Source organism: Sardina pilchardus, chromosome 20 (assembly GCF_963854185.1).
Source record: "Sardina pilchardus chromosome 20, fSarPil1.1, whole genome shotgun sequence".
Classification (NCBI taxonomy): domain Eukaryota; kingdom Metazoa; phylum Chordata; class Actinopteri; order Clupeiformes; family Clupeidae; genus Sardina; species Sardina pilchardus.
Genome location: NC_085013.1, coordinates 10,586,409 through 10,602,496, shown reverse-complemented (window position 1 = coordinate 10,602,496; position 16,088 = coordinate 10,586,409). Strand labels below are relative to the sequence as shown.

At 41.7% G+C, this 16,088-nt stretch overlaps 1 protein-coding gene across 1 annotated transcript; it reads left to right on the top strand.

Moving 5' to 3' along the window:
• Window positions 1-3,107: 3,107 nt before the first annotated feature.
• Window positions 3,108-10,607, top strand: akap12a (A kinase (PRKA) anchor protein 12a). Its single transcript, XM_062523475.1, has 4 exons — window positions 3,108-3,221; window positions 6,570-6,669; window positions 8,879-9,931; window positions 10,603-10,607. The coding sequence occupies exons 1-4, from the start codon at window positions 3,108-3,110 to the stop codon at window positions 10,605-10,607; spliced, it is 1,272 nt and encodes a 423-aa protein (XP_062379459.1).
• Window positions 10,608-16,088: the final 5,481 nt, after the last annotated feature.

Below are 16,088 nucleotides of genomic sequence, written 5' to 3'. Positions count from 1 at the left end.
ATGTTGAAGGGCTGTAAATGGAAATGCATTTTTTCCATTCTTCTTTCTGATTAAAGCATAATCTGATTCTGATATTTTGGGCTATTAGGTGCTGTCAATTAGTTTTTTATTATTTGCATACAAAACTGCCATACATTGTGGCTAATACACTGCAAATTACTGTTGAGGCCCAGTAATTCAATTAACCAATTAGTCAGGTCTCTGCATGCATTACCTACAACTTCATTCATTTGCAGCAAAGACTCCTCTGAACAGGTCGATGAACGGTCTCCGTCTCTGAATGGCTGATAGCCTACTAACACTGAATGTGTCTGCATCTAATACTTCTGCTGTGTCCTGTTTACAGAGGATGACATTCTTTTGAAGCTATAGTCAAACTGTGCCAAGTCATTGCAATCATACAATGACCAGCACCATTGCCTTTCACATGCTGCTTTCATTTTGGAGCTATTATAGTCAGTTAGTTGTGGGGTACAAATGATAATATTTATGACAATAATGATGAACTAACTCATTACTACGCAATATAATTGATAATATGATATTGCAAATATTTAACTATTTTATTTCAATAATCAAATATAACAATATGACACATAATGTCTGCTAATGGCATTTGTTCTCAGGTCTCAGAGATGGTTGCTCCTTTGCAACATGCATGAAAGCTCTTACAGTAAGATTGCAAGCAATGATGTGTGTTGTGTCGAATTCTGATCTCATCTCCTTAGAATTATAACATTCATTTTTGTCAAAATTGAGTTATTGACATGGTCTGTCTCTGTGACACAAGAAGGCGAGGTGAGGTGTTTCTTGCAGTTGTATGCATATTTGCATAGTTGTATCCTTATTACTGTACATATTAAGAGGTTTGTTCCCTTTATCAGTATAACTCTATTCTAAGACTTTGAAGCGCAACAACTCAGAACTATACAGAAGATAGATAGATAGATAGATAGATACTTTTGATCCCTAAGGGGCAATTCAAGAACTTTATAATTCCTAGGAGACGTGATTCAAACTCCGAATACTTACAGCCATGTCTTTCTTAACACACTTTAAAGATGCTACAAGTGCAGCAAAGTTGTTGGCGCCTCTGACCTAGAGTATGCAGCCGTCATGCTTATTATCGTCATGGCTGGCATACCAGGGCGCTGACTCCTATTTGAGTTCATTACGAAGGACACTTTAAGTCCACACCATGTCTGTCAGAAAGCCCTGAACCAGTTCTTGTGTGATGAAGCTTTTGGTTGCGTGAAGTCCCAATTTCTGTCACAAGGAGCTCTATTCATCTGAATCTGTCTCATCATTTACTGCAAATTGCAGACTGCAATGACCACTAAATGAAGAGCAAAAAGACGACACAATTTCTGACGGACCTACGGTGGCTATAAAACTGCGTCCACCTGGAACCACAATTCAAAATTGCCTTTATATGTCCTGAACAGTATGAAGAGAAATTGATACATATAAAGAATTTTCCAAGCAACACAACATGTGTTGAATAAGTTACCTGGTTGCCTGACTAGCTCAGCACAGCTTGGTCAACCCTAGCTAACCTTTCATGGAGATTTTTTTTTAGTGTTATTTTTCTCTTACCAACTGACATTTCTGAGTGAAGCAATCAAAGCAATCCTCCTCTGCTTCCTTTTCTCAAACCTGTATCAAAAATGGAAGAAACTGGCAAGGGAAGCATATGGGAAAGGTAGTCTGGAATGACATCAGGGCTTGAGAACAATTGTAAAGTCCTGATACAACAATAACAAACACAGAGAGAGAGAGAGAGAGAGAGACACACACACACACTTGAACTAGGCCTTTACCCCAGGTCAGGTGCCCGTGGGTGATGCTATCTGTCTGAACAGGAAGTGATATTTAAGGGTCAAGCACATGAGGGGTCCAAAGTTTCTGACGGCCGTGTCTCAGCTTGAGGCAGGACACGCTGGACATGCCGTGAGACTGTCAGCATGATACCATCCAACTTTGTTATCTTGTCTGATGTCTGTCAATTCAAGGTACGATGCTTATACTTCAGCCGATTCAGTCGGATCTCTGAAGAGACACAAGTTCCACGTAATGACCAGGCCAGCAAGTCATGAGTAGGCTGTTACTCTAATAAGATCTACTTCTCACAAGCAACAGCAGTTTGTCTTACAAGCTCACTGGTATCTTGCTTTTTTTGTAAAAACTGTCAGGATGAGCAAACACATGTGTTTTTAAAGAATATTACAAAATAGGAGCAGGATGGTCTTACAACAGCCCTCTGGTCATTGGTATTATTTGTCCTCAACGGTGCCTTCCAGGCAGCGCTGCCTTCAAGGCACTACTCACTCACCCCTCGCTTTAGGGGTAGGATGAGAGTTGAGGGGGTTAGGGTTAGGATTAGGGTAAAGGTAGTGCCTTTTAGGCTGTGCTGCCTGGAAGGTGCCGTTGGAGGTAAAAATCACCATGAGCACAGGCCTCTGCACTCTATCATGTCCAAGGTCAATTCAACTGATCACGCATGCTCTCCAAATGTAGACTTGAAGTAGGCTAGACTTGACCAACATAAGAAAGAAACTGTCCCACGGTCCCACCAACAGCATTTGCTTTTAAGCACACCATGTGCAATGCCTGTGTTAAATAAATAATGGCTGTGGTCTAGGACACGTTGGGAAAACCAATCCCATCAAAAACTAAGTTCAAAGCTGCGAATTATAATGTATGATTTTCTATGCACCAGACATTTGGTCAACAAACATGTTCAGGTTGATCAAAATCATAATAACCGTATCCTAGGACAATTAACAACGTTATTAATTGCGTTTTGGTGGATTATTCGCGGAGGAAAATAAGTTTGGGTGGGATGGTCCGTGCTAGGCTTCCGGCAGTCGTCCCATACTTGTTTTCCCCTCCTTGTGATGCAGCAAGGCGTGCCTGAGTTCTGTGCATGTGATGACAGTCAGGGGAGGCTCTTTCCTAAAAGAGTTCGCAGACCCACCACAAGCATCACTTGTGAGCTCGACTGTCCTGGAGCGCGCCATTGCCTAAACTGGGCCGTTGGATTTCCGTTGTCATCGCCACTGGACGGCTCACTGGACGAAGGTGACTAAACGCATTGGGCTTATAACATGGGGGCGGCGGAATCTGCGCAGCGGGACGGCATGCCCGAGGACGAGGCGAAAGTCCAGGAACATAATGTGGAGGGGGACGAGGAGCAGGCAGAGCAAAATCTCGAAGTGAAGGTAAATAGAGGGATACATCATACTGTCATCGCATTTGAAAGACAGAGTAGCCTGCTGTATAACCAATGCTAGTTTACGTATGAGTATGATCATGAATTTCTCATTCATGGAAGAATACATCATGTAATCTTTCGTCATTATTAAGCATGATGTGTGTGCTACAGCTGTCATACAGCCTGCTCATGCTTTGGTCTGTTATTTGCTGTGGGCTAATCGGTTGGAAAGTTTTTTTTAACTCAGCCTCGAAACTGCAGTGCTATCCATGAGGCTTTTAGCCAATCAAATGCGATCGGTCTGAACAACACATTGTTTAATGCAGGCCATGTCAGAAGAAGAAATCATAATGCGTGTTTCACCGGACACAAATAGCCTATCTCAGAGCTTGTTCGGGCAGAAGTCCGCGGTGATGCGCGGCTTGGCAATAGATGCTGATGCTGCAGCAGCAGCAGCTTGAGAGTACATGCGTGGCTACGCAAAGTGAGAAGAACAGGTTACCAAAAAGGCCCCCTTTCGTCTAAGAGACTACGCAGTGCAATGTTTCATCTCGTTTGTGTCTACCGAGTCCGTGTTAAGTTGAGTCGGCCAGCTTTCGTTATTTGGGATTGTGGAGAAAGACCCTGTAGCCTGATAGAATAGCCTATCAGGGACAGAAGGCCTACATCTGTCCCTCTGTTGTGTTTTGATTAGGCCGATTTCTCGAATATCTATCAAAATGGATCTTAAATGGTTGTAACAGCTTGTAAGTATTGTATTGTTAATAAGAATGTAAGAATAGGGCTCACAGTTGCCTGTGTCTGGAGCACCTAAAATGCAGATGCAAAAGAAGCTTTGCTTTCCAGTTTATTTGATGTGGTGCTCTTTGAACTGTTTTTACTTTGACAGCTCATCTGCTGTACAGGAGCACTTAAGCTCTCAGACACTTTAGGACAGAAAGACATTAATGCTATATTGATCTGTCAGCTTGTGCCATACTGAGGATCCCAGTGATGCACTTTTTTTTGAGCACTTAAAAATGTGAGGATATGCTTGTTTGTATTCAGTACATCTATTCTTTACTTTGTAAAACACATGCTTTGAGCATGTAGATTAGATTAGATTCCACAACCAAAGTAATTTTAACCAGATAACAGCCCTTTTTAGAACATTCCCCAAATTTCACAAGGATAGTCACTGTGGGACCAGTGTTTCATTTTCAACAAGAGTTCATCTGCAAACAAGTCCTAGGGGGACATTTCCCCTGCTGGGATTTGTATTCAGACATGTTTGACTGCTGAAAGACCCCCGTTCCCCTCCTCCCTGGTGACAGAGAGTAGATTTTTCTCACAAGTCTGTAGAGGGAACTTATCGATGACAGGCGATATGGGATATGTCTGAGCAGGAAGTCTGTCAGGAGGAGCTTTCAGTGGAGGTTGGGGGTTGTTTGGATAGCACAGCTCTATTGATTTATTCAATTTCTTTTATTAGCTACAAGTCCTTCGTATCAAGCCTGGAAATAGGCTACTGGAATCTCAAAATGGCCTGTTAATCATTACTGTTTTAGAGCTTGAATCTTTCCAAGGAATATTTGCAAAATTCATTTGCAATATTTGCAGTGTTTATGGTGGTAATAATTCACATAATATTGCAGTATAGACATGTCATTTGAATCGAATGAGTCAATATAAATGTGACTGTTGATAGGCCTGTTAAGTAGATTTTTTCAGCCGCATACGTCTTGATTTACACTTACTTTTCATCATTTTTAACACTGTTTACTGTCAATTTTGAGTATTGTAAGGTTCTTATTCTCTAAGTGACTTTGGACAAAAGTGTCTGCCAAGGTCTATAATCATGACCATAACCATGTATTGCAATGTTTAGTACTCTCTACAATTACCTTTACTCTTACTGTGAGCAGATTAAGATTATTTTCAATACATTATTGCATTGTGTAATGGCTGTGAATGTGCAACAAAATGTACATCATTGCATTTCTCCAATCCTTTGCATTCCATTTTTTCTGGATAGTGTTTGCTGCTTAAACTTTCTGCGTCAAAAAATGTCTCATCTTTCAGAGTGAACAGCTCCATGATTAACTGAGGGTTACTCTGTGGAATATTGCAGATTTGCTGTGTATTGATAGACACAGAGTTTGGGAGGCAGCCTCTTTTGCTGAATCAGCAGGAGTTGCTCTGGGATTCCTGTAATGAGCGGATAGAAAAAATACAACACACAGAATGCTTAATATCAAAATATTTGATTAAATATGCTTATTTTAGATGTATTTAGCTTTATATTTGACCTGCTGTTCCTATAGTGGAAATTGAACAAATTATTTTGACAATGGTCACTGGTACCTGGTTTCAAAAAGATATTTGCTTGAAGTTAAGTCTTCTAATCTGATTTTAAAGCAAAGTATCCTATGAATTGGTCATTGCATTGAATGACTTCATCATACCAGACCACCTAAAAGTGGACAAGAACCCTAGATGCATATTGACAAGGTGTGATACCCTGTCAATGAAGTCACAATGCTGGAAACATTTGTGCCAAGGTGCTTATTTTGGCAGTATTCATGCAACTCAGCATGCTATTCCTTTTGAGAGCCTGGTTGCTTGCTTATTTTTCCCATCATTATAATTTCCACCGATGCTTTCAGTGCTTTCCAGTAAGGCCCAGAACATTTACAACAGGAATAAGTCATCAATTAGTTCATTTCTTTGCCAACTTGTTAAATGAATGCCCGTATGCATTATGACATTATATATACGGGCATACATTACATGAATTATACCCCTAATAGGGGATTCATATATAGTCACCAACCATTTATATTCCTCATATAACTGGGGGCATGACTATCATGCCTAAAAGACAGTAAGAAAGGTAATTTTCTCTTCTCCTTATTGAGCTTCTCTGGAGGAAAAAGAACTCCTACGTCTGCTGCACTGGAACTCAGGTCAGTGGGGCAGTGGTAGCCTTGACAGCCAAAGAGTGACCTATATTCCTCTTCTACTGCATGGACCTGACACCTTTCAACAGTGGGGAAATATTGCATTGAAATCTAGTCTTATTTCTCAATGTGCTTCTGTGGGTTTTTTTTTTATAGGTGAAACAAAGCGTTACTGATGTGAAGTATGACTAGTCTAGTTGTCATGTCAGTCACAGGAATTGTTGTATTTTGGTTTGCCATTGTGCTGTTAATAAGACATAATGGCAATGAAGTATCAGTGTATTTATCATGACGGCAAGATGATGAGTACATGAGAATAGCCAATTAGCAATAAACTCATATCAAGTGGGTTTTCTCCATATTGACTATTTGAGAGGAGTGGCAGTTACATCTTTCTTATCTTCTATTTCTTTTAGTTACTACAGAAGAATGGACAAATATCCCGTTTGAATGGAGCCCCAGAGGACCAAGCTGAGGAGTTAAATGGTCTTTGTGAGGAGAAGGACCTGGCAGAGGGTGAGCACCATTGTAGCCCATGCTTAGTGTAGATTATTTAGACGTAATAAATGAAACAAAGTCTCCAATGCCATCATGTTGGTAGCCTAGGTCTAATTTCCATTCCCCTTTTTTTTATCTGATGGGACTATGTGTTAAAGTCCACTTAAACTGCATGTTTTAGCGTGTGTGTGTGTGTGTGTGTGTGTGTGTGTGTGTGTGTGTGTGTGTGTGTGTGTGCGCGAATGCGCACGTGTGTGTGTGTGTGTGTGTGTGTGGTTGCTGAGGATAGAGTGTTGATTATGAAATTGTTTGGATGTGAAATGCTTTGAAAAGACAACAGTTAACAGATCTTGACCACTCCAGTATGATGACCAATTCCACCTGCACTGTGTTTGTTTGCACTTTTTATCGACACTGCTGTAGTGGTTGCTGACAATTCATAAATCAAAGCAGAAACTGCATTACAGTTTTACTCAGTCGCTTTGGTTATCATCCTTGAGATTTGCTAAACAGTAAGTGCATTTCTCAAAACTATTTGTGGAAATAGCAAAACACCATGGATTATAGCAAAAGCCAGTTTCTTGCTCAAAATCCTTAGTCCATCTCTCAAAACTAAATATTTGTGTCAATGAACATGTCAGTGCATCAGAATGTCAAGTCCTTGTGTCATCGTGTACGGATAAGACAGTCAAATGGCTTAGTCATGTTGTCAGTATAGCAGTGTACTCTGGAGGGATGTTCTGTAAACTATGGCTAAACTTTGTATGACATTTTTTGTAAATTGTAGGTTACACCTTACTGTATGTGGGAGTTTGATCGACAATATTCACATTTACGCTTTTACTGTTTTTTACTGTAATTTGTTGTCAGACCCTGTCATTGTGCTACAGAAATTAAAATACAGCACTGCATAGTATAAAGGGAAAAAATGGAATAAACTAGAAATTTGACCATAGCACAATCTCGTTAGGGAAAACTGTAAATGCAGTGTTGTAGGAATTACAGTGCAGACTTCCTACACCTCCTGACGTTCCTGTCTTTAACAGGGCTACAAATTCTCATACAACAAGTTCAACCATTTTGCATGTAAAGACTACTATGAACTAATGGCTAAATGTTGTGGGGGGTGAGACTGTTTAGCTGAGAATTGTACATGATCATTTGCATGGATGTACCAAAACATTTGATCAAAGGAATGAGAGACTGTTTTTTTGATGTGCACAAGTGACACAATGATCTGAAGATTGAACAGGTAGTTTTGAGAATTTCAATTCTGATCTGAGAAATGTACCAAAGCGACTGAGAAAAACTGTAATTAATCAGATAAGCATGAATTGTAAGATGTGTTTAAGCCTCACTGGTCTGTTGTAATGTTGAGTATTGCATGTCTTTTTGCTCATTTCAGTTGCCTCAGACCTTAAAGCAGACAGTCCATCTGTAATCCAAGAGGATGTCGAACCTGCAGTGATCAACGTAAATGAAGAACAGGGGTGTATGCTCTCTGAAGATGCTCCACCATCAGAAGAAAACAAGGCAGAGGAAAACACAACTGGGACTGAGGAAGAAGTTGGGTTCAAGAAAATAATAAAATTCTTTGAATTAAAATTCACCGTGACTAAGGATAAGGCAGAAGAAAACAAAGATCGATCAAAAGATGAGAGTGAAAGGGAGGCATTAGTGAAATCTGATGACTCCAAAGACACTAGCACTATCACCACAGAGCAAGATGCAGAGGGGAAGCCTGAGGAAGAACCTGTTTGTGTTGATTTGACTGCTGATTCTGCTGCTGTTGAACCATTCATTAAACAAGCTGATGAAGCAACAGTGCAACAGACTACAGACACATCATCTCCCAATGAAGAGGTGACACATGAAGAGGGTGATTCTGAGGCGCAGGAACAAACCAGCCCAGAGGAGGGGGAAGAGGATTTGTCTCCAATTAAAAAATTCTTCACGACTGGGATTTTTTCCGCTTCAAAGAAAAAAAAGAAAGATGAACCAACAAAAGATGAAGCTGCTGGTGAAGAGCTCCAAACAATTGAGAAAGAGGAGGTTGTAAAAGCTGTGGAACAAGAAGCAGCAGAGCCTGCTAAGGAAAGCAAAGTGGAAGATGCCCCTGCTGGAACAAGTGAGGTTAAACTGGTAGGGTCTCAAGAGAAACCAAAGGTTGAAGGTAGTCCTTTCAAAAGACTTCTCTCAAGGCTATCTACAAGAAAACTATTAAAAGTACCAGAGCCAAGTGAAAACATTGCTGAAGAACCAGTCAAAACAGACACAGACACTCCAAAGAAAGAGGGAACCTCCATTCCCCCTCCAGAGGACAAAAGCAAGGATGAGTCTAAGCATGAGTCTGATGGTGAAGGAGGTTCAGATGGGGAAAGGAAAAGGCCATGGAGTTCCTTCAGAAAACTTGTCACCCCTAAAAGGCAACGGACTAAGCGTCTATCTGAGAGCGAAGACGAAACAACAGAAAAGCCATCTGCAGATACCCAAGCCCCTGAAACTCAAGAGGAGGGCAAACCAAGTGAAGAGCATGAGCAAACTGAACCTTGTCTGGAGGAGCCCAAAAAGAAGTCTGAGTTGTCTGTTTCCTGGGAGGCCCTGATATGTGGAGGATCTACGAAGAAAAGGAGCAGAAAAGGTTCAAACTCAGAGGATGAGGTTGCATTTGAGAAGGACAGCAGGCCTGAGGATGACCAAGGAAAGACTGCAGAATCTCCACTGGGAAGTTCTCTGGAAGGAGATGATGAGCATGTTTCTTCTTCTCTAGAACAGTCTGGCAGTCCAGCTGAAGGTGATGGGACATCGGCATGGAAGTCCCTCAAGAAACTTGTAACCCCAAAGAGGAAGTTAAGAGTAGGAGAATCAGCCGAGCAAATCCCCTCTGATGGTGAAACCACTAAAGATGAAACTTCATTTTCAGTCAAGAAACTAATCTCAGGACGAAAGAAGCGAAGGTCTGATGGAAGACAGGAACAGACATCATCTGATGAGGCTGGTAAAGATGCTGTATCAGAAGATGAAGATGATGAAACACCATCAGTGGTGCCTTTGTCTGAATTTGATGTGATCGAACCAAGCATGGTGCATACGATACCAAAAGATGAGGAGCCCACAGACATTACCCAGGAAACTGAAGAGAAACTGCCCCCACCTCACCATGACCTTGGCACTCCAATTGTTGCAACTGTCCCAAAAGACTTTGAGGACCTGACAGACTACATAACCAAGCATCAGCAGCTCAGTGACATACCAGAAGAGAGCATTGTATCACCTATTGGTGAGGAGGCTTTTCAAGATGACACAATTGCAGAGGACATTGCAGAGTGGACATCTGAAGCATTCACAGCTGCAGAGCCACCAACTGAAGTTTCCTTTGTGACAGCAGTCTCTCACCTGTCAGAGTCTCCAAAATCCTCAGGTGCCTCAACACCAGTAGCCTCAGAGGAGGATATTAAGGACACAGACATTGTCCTGCATGAAGCTTTGGAAACTGTCAGCATAATTTCAAGTAACTTATCAGTAACAGATAATGAGAAGATAGAGGAAGTAGCAGCCATGTCTCTTACCCCACAGTTGTTAGGAACATCTGTTAGTGAAGAGACAAAGGTATTGATTGCACATGAGAAATTTGAGGCTACCAACATTTGCATAGGTCTTTTAACTGAAGACATTGGCATTACTGAGGAAATCCCTCCCATAAAAGTGGTAGAGGCACCATCTGAGGTTATTGAAGCTGTATCTACAGAGTGTGTCACTGGAGAAGATTTGGCCAAGGAACTTCAAGCAGCAGGAATTACAGAGGATGTACTACATGAAGCTGAGGTGAAAGAAATAAGAACTGAGTTCCATGAAGAGGACCACAGGGAAGAAGAAGCTGAAGCAGGTCAAGCCATTGATGTGGATAAAGAAGGCGGTGAGGAAACGGGTGAGATGCCCTATGTGATTCAGACTGAGAATCAGCAGGAGACAGAGTTAGTCAATGGCCTTGAAGAGCTTGTACCAATCCATGTTGCCATTACCAGTGCCGTGCAGGGAGAAGCCCAGTTTCTGGAGGGGCAGGTTATTGCTGAAGACACACCAAGGCCAACAATGGAAGGCCCTATGGACTCTGTGGTAGAGGAAGCTGTATGTGTAGAGCCAGCGATCCTATCTGAAGTAACTGTTCAAGGAGAAAAAGAGCAAGAGGTCCCAGCTATTGAGACAACAGATGCTGATATTGTTCATGATACTCTTGCTGAACTAGTTGAAAGTGAAACACAAGAAGTTGTTTCTTCAACATTAGGCATTTCAACAGATGAAGGCTCAGAGATATCTGAGGCTCTAATCCCAGTTGTGGCACCAGCAGTGCAATCTACAGATTTCCAGGAGACTGTTGATGTTGTTGAGCCAGTGCTAGATTCTGTTACTTCTGTGGTGCTAGAGTCAGTCACTGAAGGAGTTGTAATGGAAAATGTACATGAAGTATGTTTTGCAGATGATCATGAAATCCAAGTTCAAGTAGAAGATACAGCACTGCAGTCATCAGAACCTGTTGAAGAGTCAACATTAGAAGTAGCATCATCAGATGAGGTTGCTATTATGGAGGAAGCTACCAAACTGGAAGTGGCTGAGAAAGAAGAAATAGAACCATCTGAAGAGGTAGCCCCCCTGGCTGCTCCAGAAATCATTCAGCATGTGGAGGTTGAAGATTTATCTGCTATTGGAGATGAGTCAATGTCTCCAGAGAACGTTCCATTGCCATCTGAAGAGGCACCAGAGGGTGTTATTGTAGAAGAAAAGGAAGAAAATGCTACCTCAGAACTTGCAGAAGCAGAAGCAACTGAAGCAGATATCCAAGCAGTTAAAGTGGTGGAAACACAGGAAACTGCACCATCAATACCAGCTGAACCAGCAGCTTGTGAGTCTTTTGCTGAAGAAGCGCTTTCAACTGCTGTGGAGGTACAAACATCATCTTTAATTGAACCAGAATTGGACACACCTGTCGCTGCACTGCAAACAGAGACATCAGAAGTAACAGCTCAGGAAGTAGAAGCACCTGTTATCACTGAACCAGGGGTGGAGATAACATCTGTAACATCTCCAGAAGAAGCCATAACTGAAACTGCACATGAAACTCAGGCACCCACACTGGCAACAGAGCTGGTAGTTGGAACAACAGCAGTAACAGAGCTAGAGGCAGGAACTCCAGTGGAACCTGTCCCAGAAGTAGAGACACCTGTGGTGACAACCCTGGAGGTTCAAACATCAGTGGTGTCTGACCCAGAATTAGAAATACCTGTAGTGCAAGAAATGGTAAAGGAGATGCCAGTGCTATCAGCAGTGGAAATTGAGGCACCAGTGCAATCAGCGATAGAGATCGAAACAAATGTAAATACAAAAATGAAGGAAGTAACTGAAACTGTTGCAGTCATGGAAGTCGAGAGATCAATTGAAAGTGAGTTGGCTATAGAGACAATTCATCAGGCTGCACTAGAGAAAGAAACAGCCATTACTGTTGCCCCAGAAGAAGAAATTGCAGTAGCAGCCATTCCATATGTAGAAACAGCAGTTGCAGAAACATCAGTAGCACCTAAGCTGGAAGAAACAACAGAGGTTGTATCAACACCAATAGCAGAAGAAGCTAATGTTGCTGTTCCTGAAGTACAGACAGGACAGACTTTGGCTGCCCCAGAAGTAGGCACTGAAGTTGTTGTTACACCTGAAGTAATTGCAGAAGTTGCTGGTGTACCAGTGGCAAGTGCCGAGATCACTCCTGCTCTCGAAGTGAGCCCAGAAGTTTCTGCAGCCCCTGAGGTAACCATACATGTTGCTGCTACCCCAGAGGAGAGGGCAGAAGTCACAGCTTCTCCATTGGTAATCACAGATGTTACTCATGCCCAGGCTGTCATCGCCAAAGTTACTCCTGCGCCTGTTATAATGGCAGGCATTACCCCAGCCCCAGTAGCAAGCATAGCAGCTGCAGTTGCCTCAGTTGTTAGCACAGAAGTTACTGCTGCCCCTGCTGCAATCCCAGCTGTGGCTCCAGAGGCACAGGTTGCTGTTGTACCTGTGCCAGAACTTCAGACAGCTGTTATAGCTGCCCCAGAAGTGAAAACAGTGGTTGCAAATGCACTTGTGGTAGAAACACCAAGTGTGGTTGTGCCTGAAGTAGAGGTAGATCCAGCTGTTATTGTTTCTTCATTACAGTCAGAAGTTGTTGCTCCCCCTAGAGTGGAGACAGCAATTGTAACAACTCCGGAAGTACGGGCCATGGCAGTTGTGGAGACAGAAAAACCCATAGTAGAGGCAAATGCCCCTGCTCCAATTGCTCCAATTCCTCCAGTCTCACCAGTGAACGTGACGGTGACAGTGACTGTGACATCTACAATAGCAAAAGAGCGCCAAAGCCCAGAGCCCCCTAGGGTGGACATCCCAGCTGCCCCTGCCCCTGTTGTAATTCCCCCTGTTCCCCCTGTTATAACTGCCCCTATTGCCCCTGCCCCTGTTGTAATTTCCCATGTTCCCCCTGTTATAACTGCCCCTATTGCCCCTGCCCCTGTTGTATTTGCCCCTGTTATAACTGCCCCAGTTGCCCCTGCCCCTGTTGTGACTGCCCCTCCTGCAGCAACAGCAGAGAAGCCAGCTGTCATGGGCCACTTCCCACAGCAAGTGACTATTCCAAAGACTAAGTTATTTTACACACCTGAAGCAGAGGATGATGTGTGGGAGGATGCAGTGGATGACATGATCCCTAAGATGGAAGTGGCATACGCTATTGCCTCACCTTCAGTCGTGACAGTTGAATGTGTTCAAGAGCAAGCAGAAGATACGAGTGGTAAGGAAACTGAATTCAGCGACCCAATTCAGACCAAAGAGGAGGGAAGTGTGGCAGCGGAAGTCCGACCCCAGGAAGTCTCAGCTGGCCTTAAGCCCGAAGAAGGACCGGCGGCTGAGCTGCAAACCTCATCAGAGTTTGAATTCCAAGATGCTGCTGAGAATTCAGATTCCACCCCCAATGGAACTTAAAAAGCAGTTGTTTCAATGCAGCCAAGCTGGTGAGTACCTCCTTTCATATTTATTCTGTTACTGTATGTAGTTAACGTGAGTAGAAACCACAGATTTCAATTCAATAAAATTAAACTGTCCCCAACACAGGTTCAGTGCAGGAAAAGGAAGGTGAATCGCCCAATGTTCTTCAGAGGACCATCAGATGAACTGCCTGGCTGAATTTCGCAAGATAGAAGGACTCCATCTTAACACCCTGGCACAGAGTCTATCTCAGCTCAGAGGACAATATTCTGAAAGCAGCTATTGTGCAGATTTGCCATTTTGGTTTTGGCAATGTGATTATCTAACTGCACTATCAGCAGTGCACATGACTACAATGAAGAGTTTCCACTGTTTGGTTATCTTATCAATTTCTGTTGACTTTAAATTTAATTAGAAAGTCATTTTTATTCTACCAAGAAGACTGATGGTTTCTTTTAATTCAGAAATGCTTTAATCAGGAATTTGTGTTAAGTATATATATATTTTGTCCTCAGGCTAATGAGGATTAATTATGTATGTCATTCAGCAACCCAACAGGGTAGTCTGTTTCTAACCAAAGTACATTATAACAATCATTCTGTTGTTTAATTGGTCATTTCATTGAAGAATCCTTACTTCAAACATAGAATGCATTCATTTAGTTTGTATTATTTTACAACATAATGCAATGTGAACAAATTCTACATTAATAATAATGATTGATTTTTCTGTTGCGTAATAATTCATAACAGTTATTTGACCATTGCTTTTGAAACACTGGTGACATTTGAATGAGATAAATACAAATGATGTATTCGGCTGAACTAAATTCGCAAGTTTAAGAATTTACTTCACATTTTTGTGAGATCATATCTCACATTTGACTTTCTCTGAACAGTATATCTCATACAGAAGAGAATGAGGAAGGGGAGCAGCGATATGTAATATCTGTCAACTCCTTATTCAAAGACACTCTGTGTCTGTGTGTGGGTGCATAAAAGAGGTTATGTCTGTCAGAAATGGCAGGTTTATCAGGGGAGTATGGCCAAGGATTGATTAAATTTTTTTCTCCTTGATCATTTTATATCTCATCTAAATTGTATCCATCATATGGTATTTGTACAAATTGTATACCTAAGCATCCTAAATGACACATTAACAAATAACTAAATATTATACAAAACAGTACCTGTAACTTTTCAGATTCCACGCTGTTAATAAACTTCAAACTACTGTATGTTTTATTTAAATAAAATTATCCTTGCATATTTGTGCATATAATTAAAATGCATACAGTACATACATACATACATACATACATACATACATACATACATACATACAGTACATACATACATACTTGCTTGGACACAAGAGGCAAGTTGTTTGCTGACACAAATGTTGAGTTGTATGTTTTGTCTTACAGTATATTATTATTAATTATATCTAAAGCATGGTGAGCATTGTGAGAAGTTAATGGGTCCAACAAACCAGGCCAAGTGTGTATCCGAATAAGGCATCCTGTGCTATAGAATGTCCAGCTTTAATTCAACATCACATGGAGCAGCAGCAGTCCTGTTGCCTTAGAAATGGCATTCCTGTTTCATATCTTGTTAGTATTAGTGGGAAAGTATTTGTAAGAAAATACTTATCACAATTATTAGACTTAGGCAGAGTTCAGATGTTCAAGATCCAGGCTTTACTTTACAATAACGCGCGTCAAGGGATAATCACAGCATCAGCTCGGAAGCATCCACAATCAATTCTAATTAATAATGACATAATTGGCCTTTTAAGCCCAATTTACAAAGGTGTGGGTTAAGTCGTGGTCAAAGGTGCAACGTCCTGTGATTGGCTTTCTCTTTCCCACACTTTTGGTAGCCACACCCAGACATTCCTAAACACTCCTACTTAGGGTTCAGGTAATATCCACATATCTACCTACAGAAACATCATATAGAATGTTATAAACATTCTTACACTTAAATCATTGTACTCCTTGTACAGAGACAATTGAAATGATACCAAACACAAATACATTCACATTTCATAACACAAGTATACATTTTAGCTATATCTGACCTCATGAACTCTGGTTTGAGATAACCCTAAAACAAAGGGAGTGAGGGATCAAATGGCAGTGATCACAGGGGTTCAGCCAGTGATGTTTGCAGCAGATGGCATATCCGCAGGGTGTCCAGCTAATGGTGGGAGAGACTCACACATATCTTTATTTTAGAGATAAAGGTGGAATGTTCCTCGTAATATAGGCTCCACCGGCCCTGGGGCACAGAAAGGTCAATAATTTATTACTATCAATCTCAATGTTGAGTCTCTGTCATAGGTAAATGTGTCGACTAGATCCCCCTCACTTCACTTTACACTGTATGGACAAAATAATTGGAAGTGGGGCATCTATGCTCCAT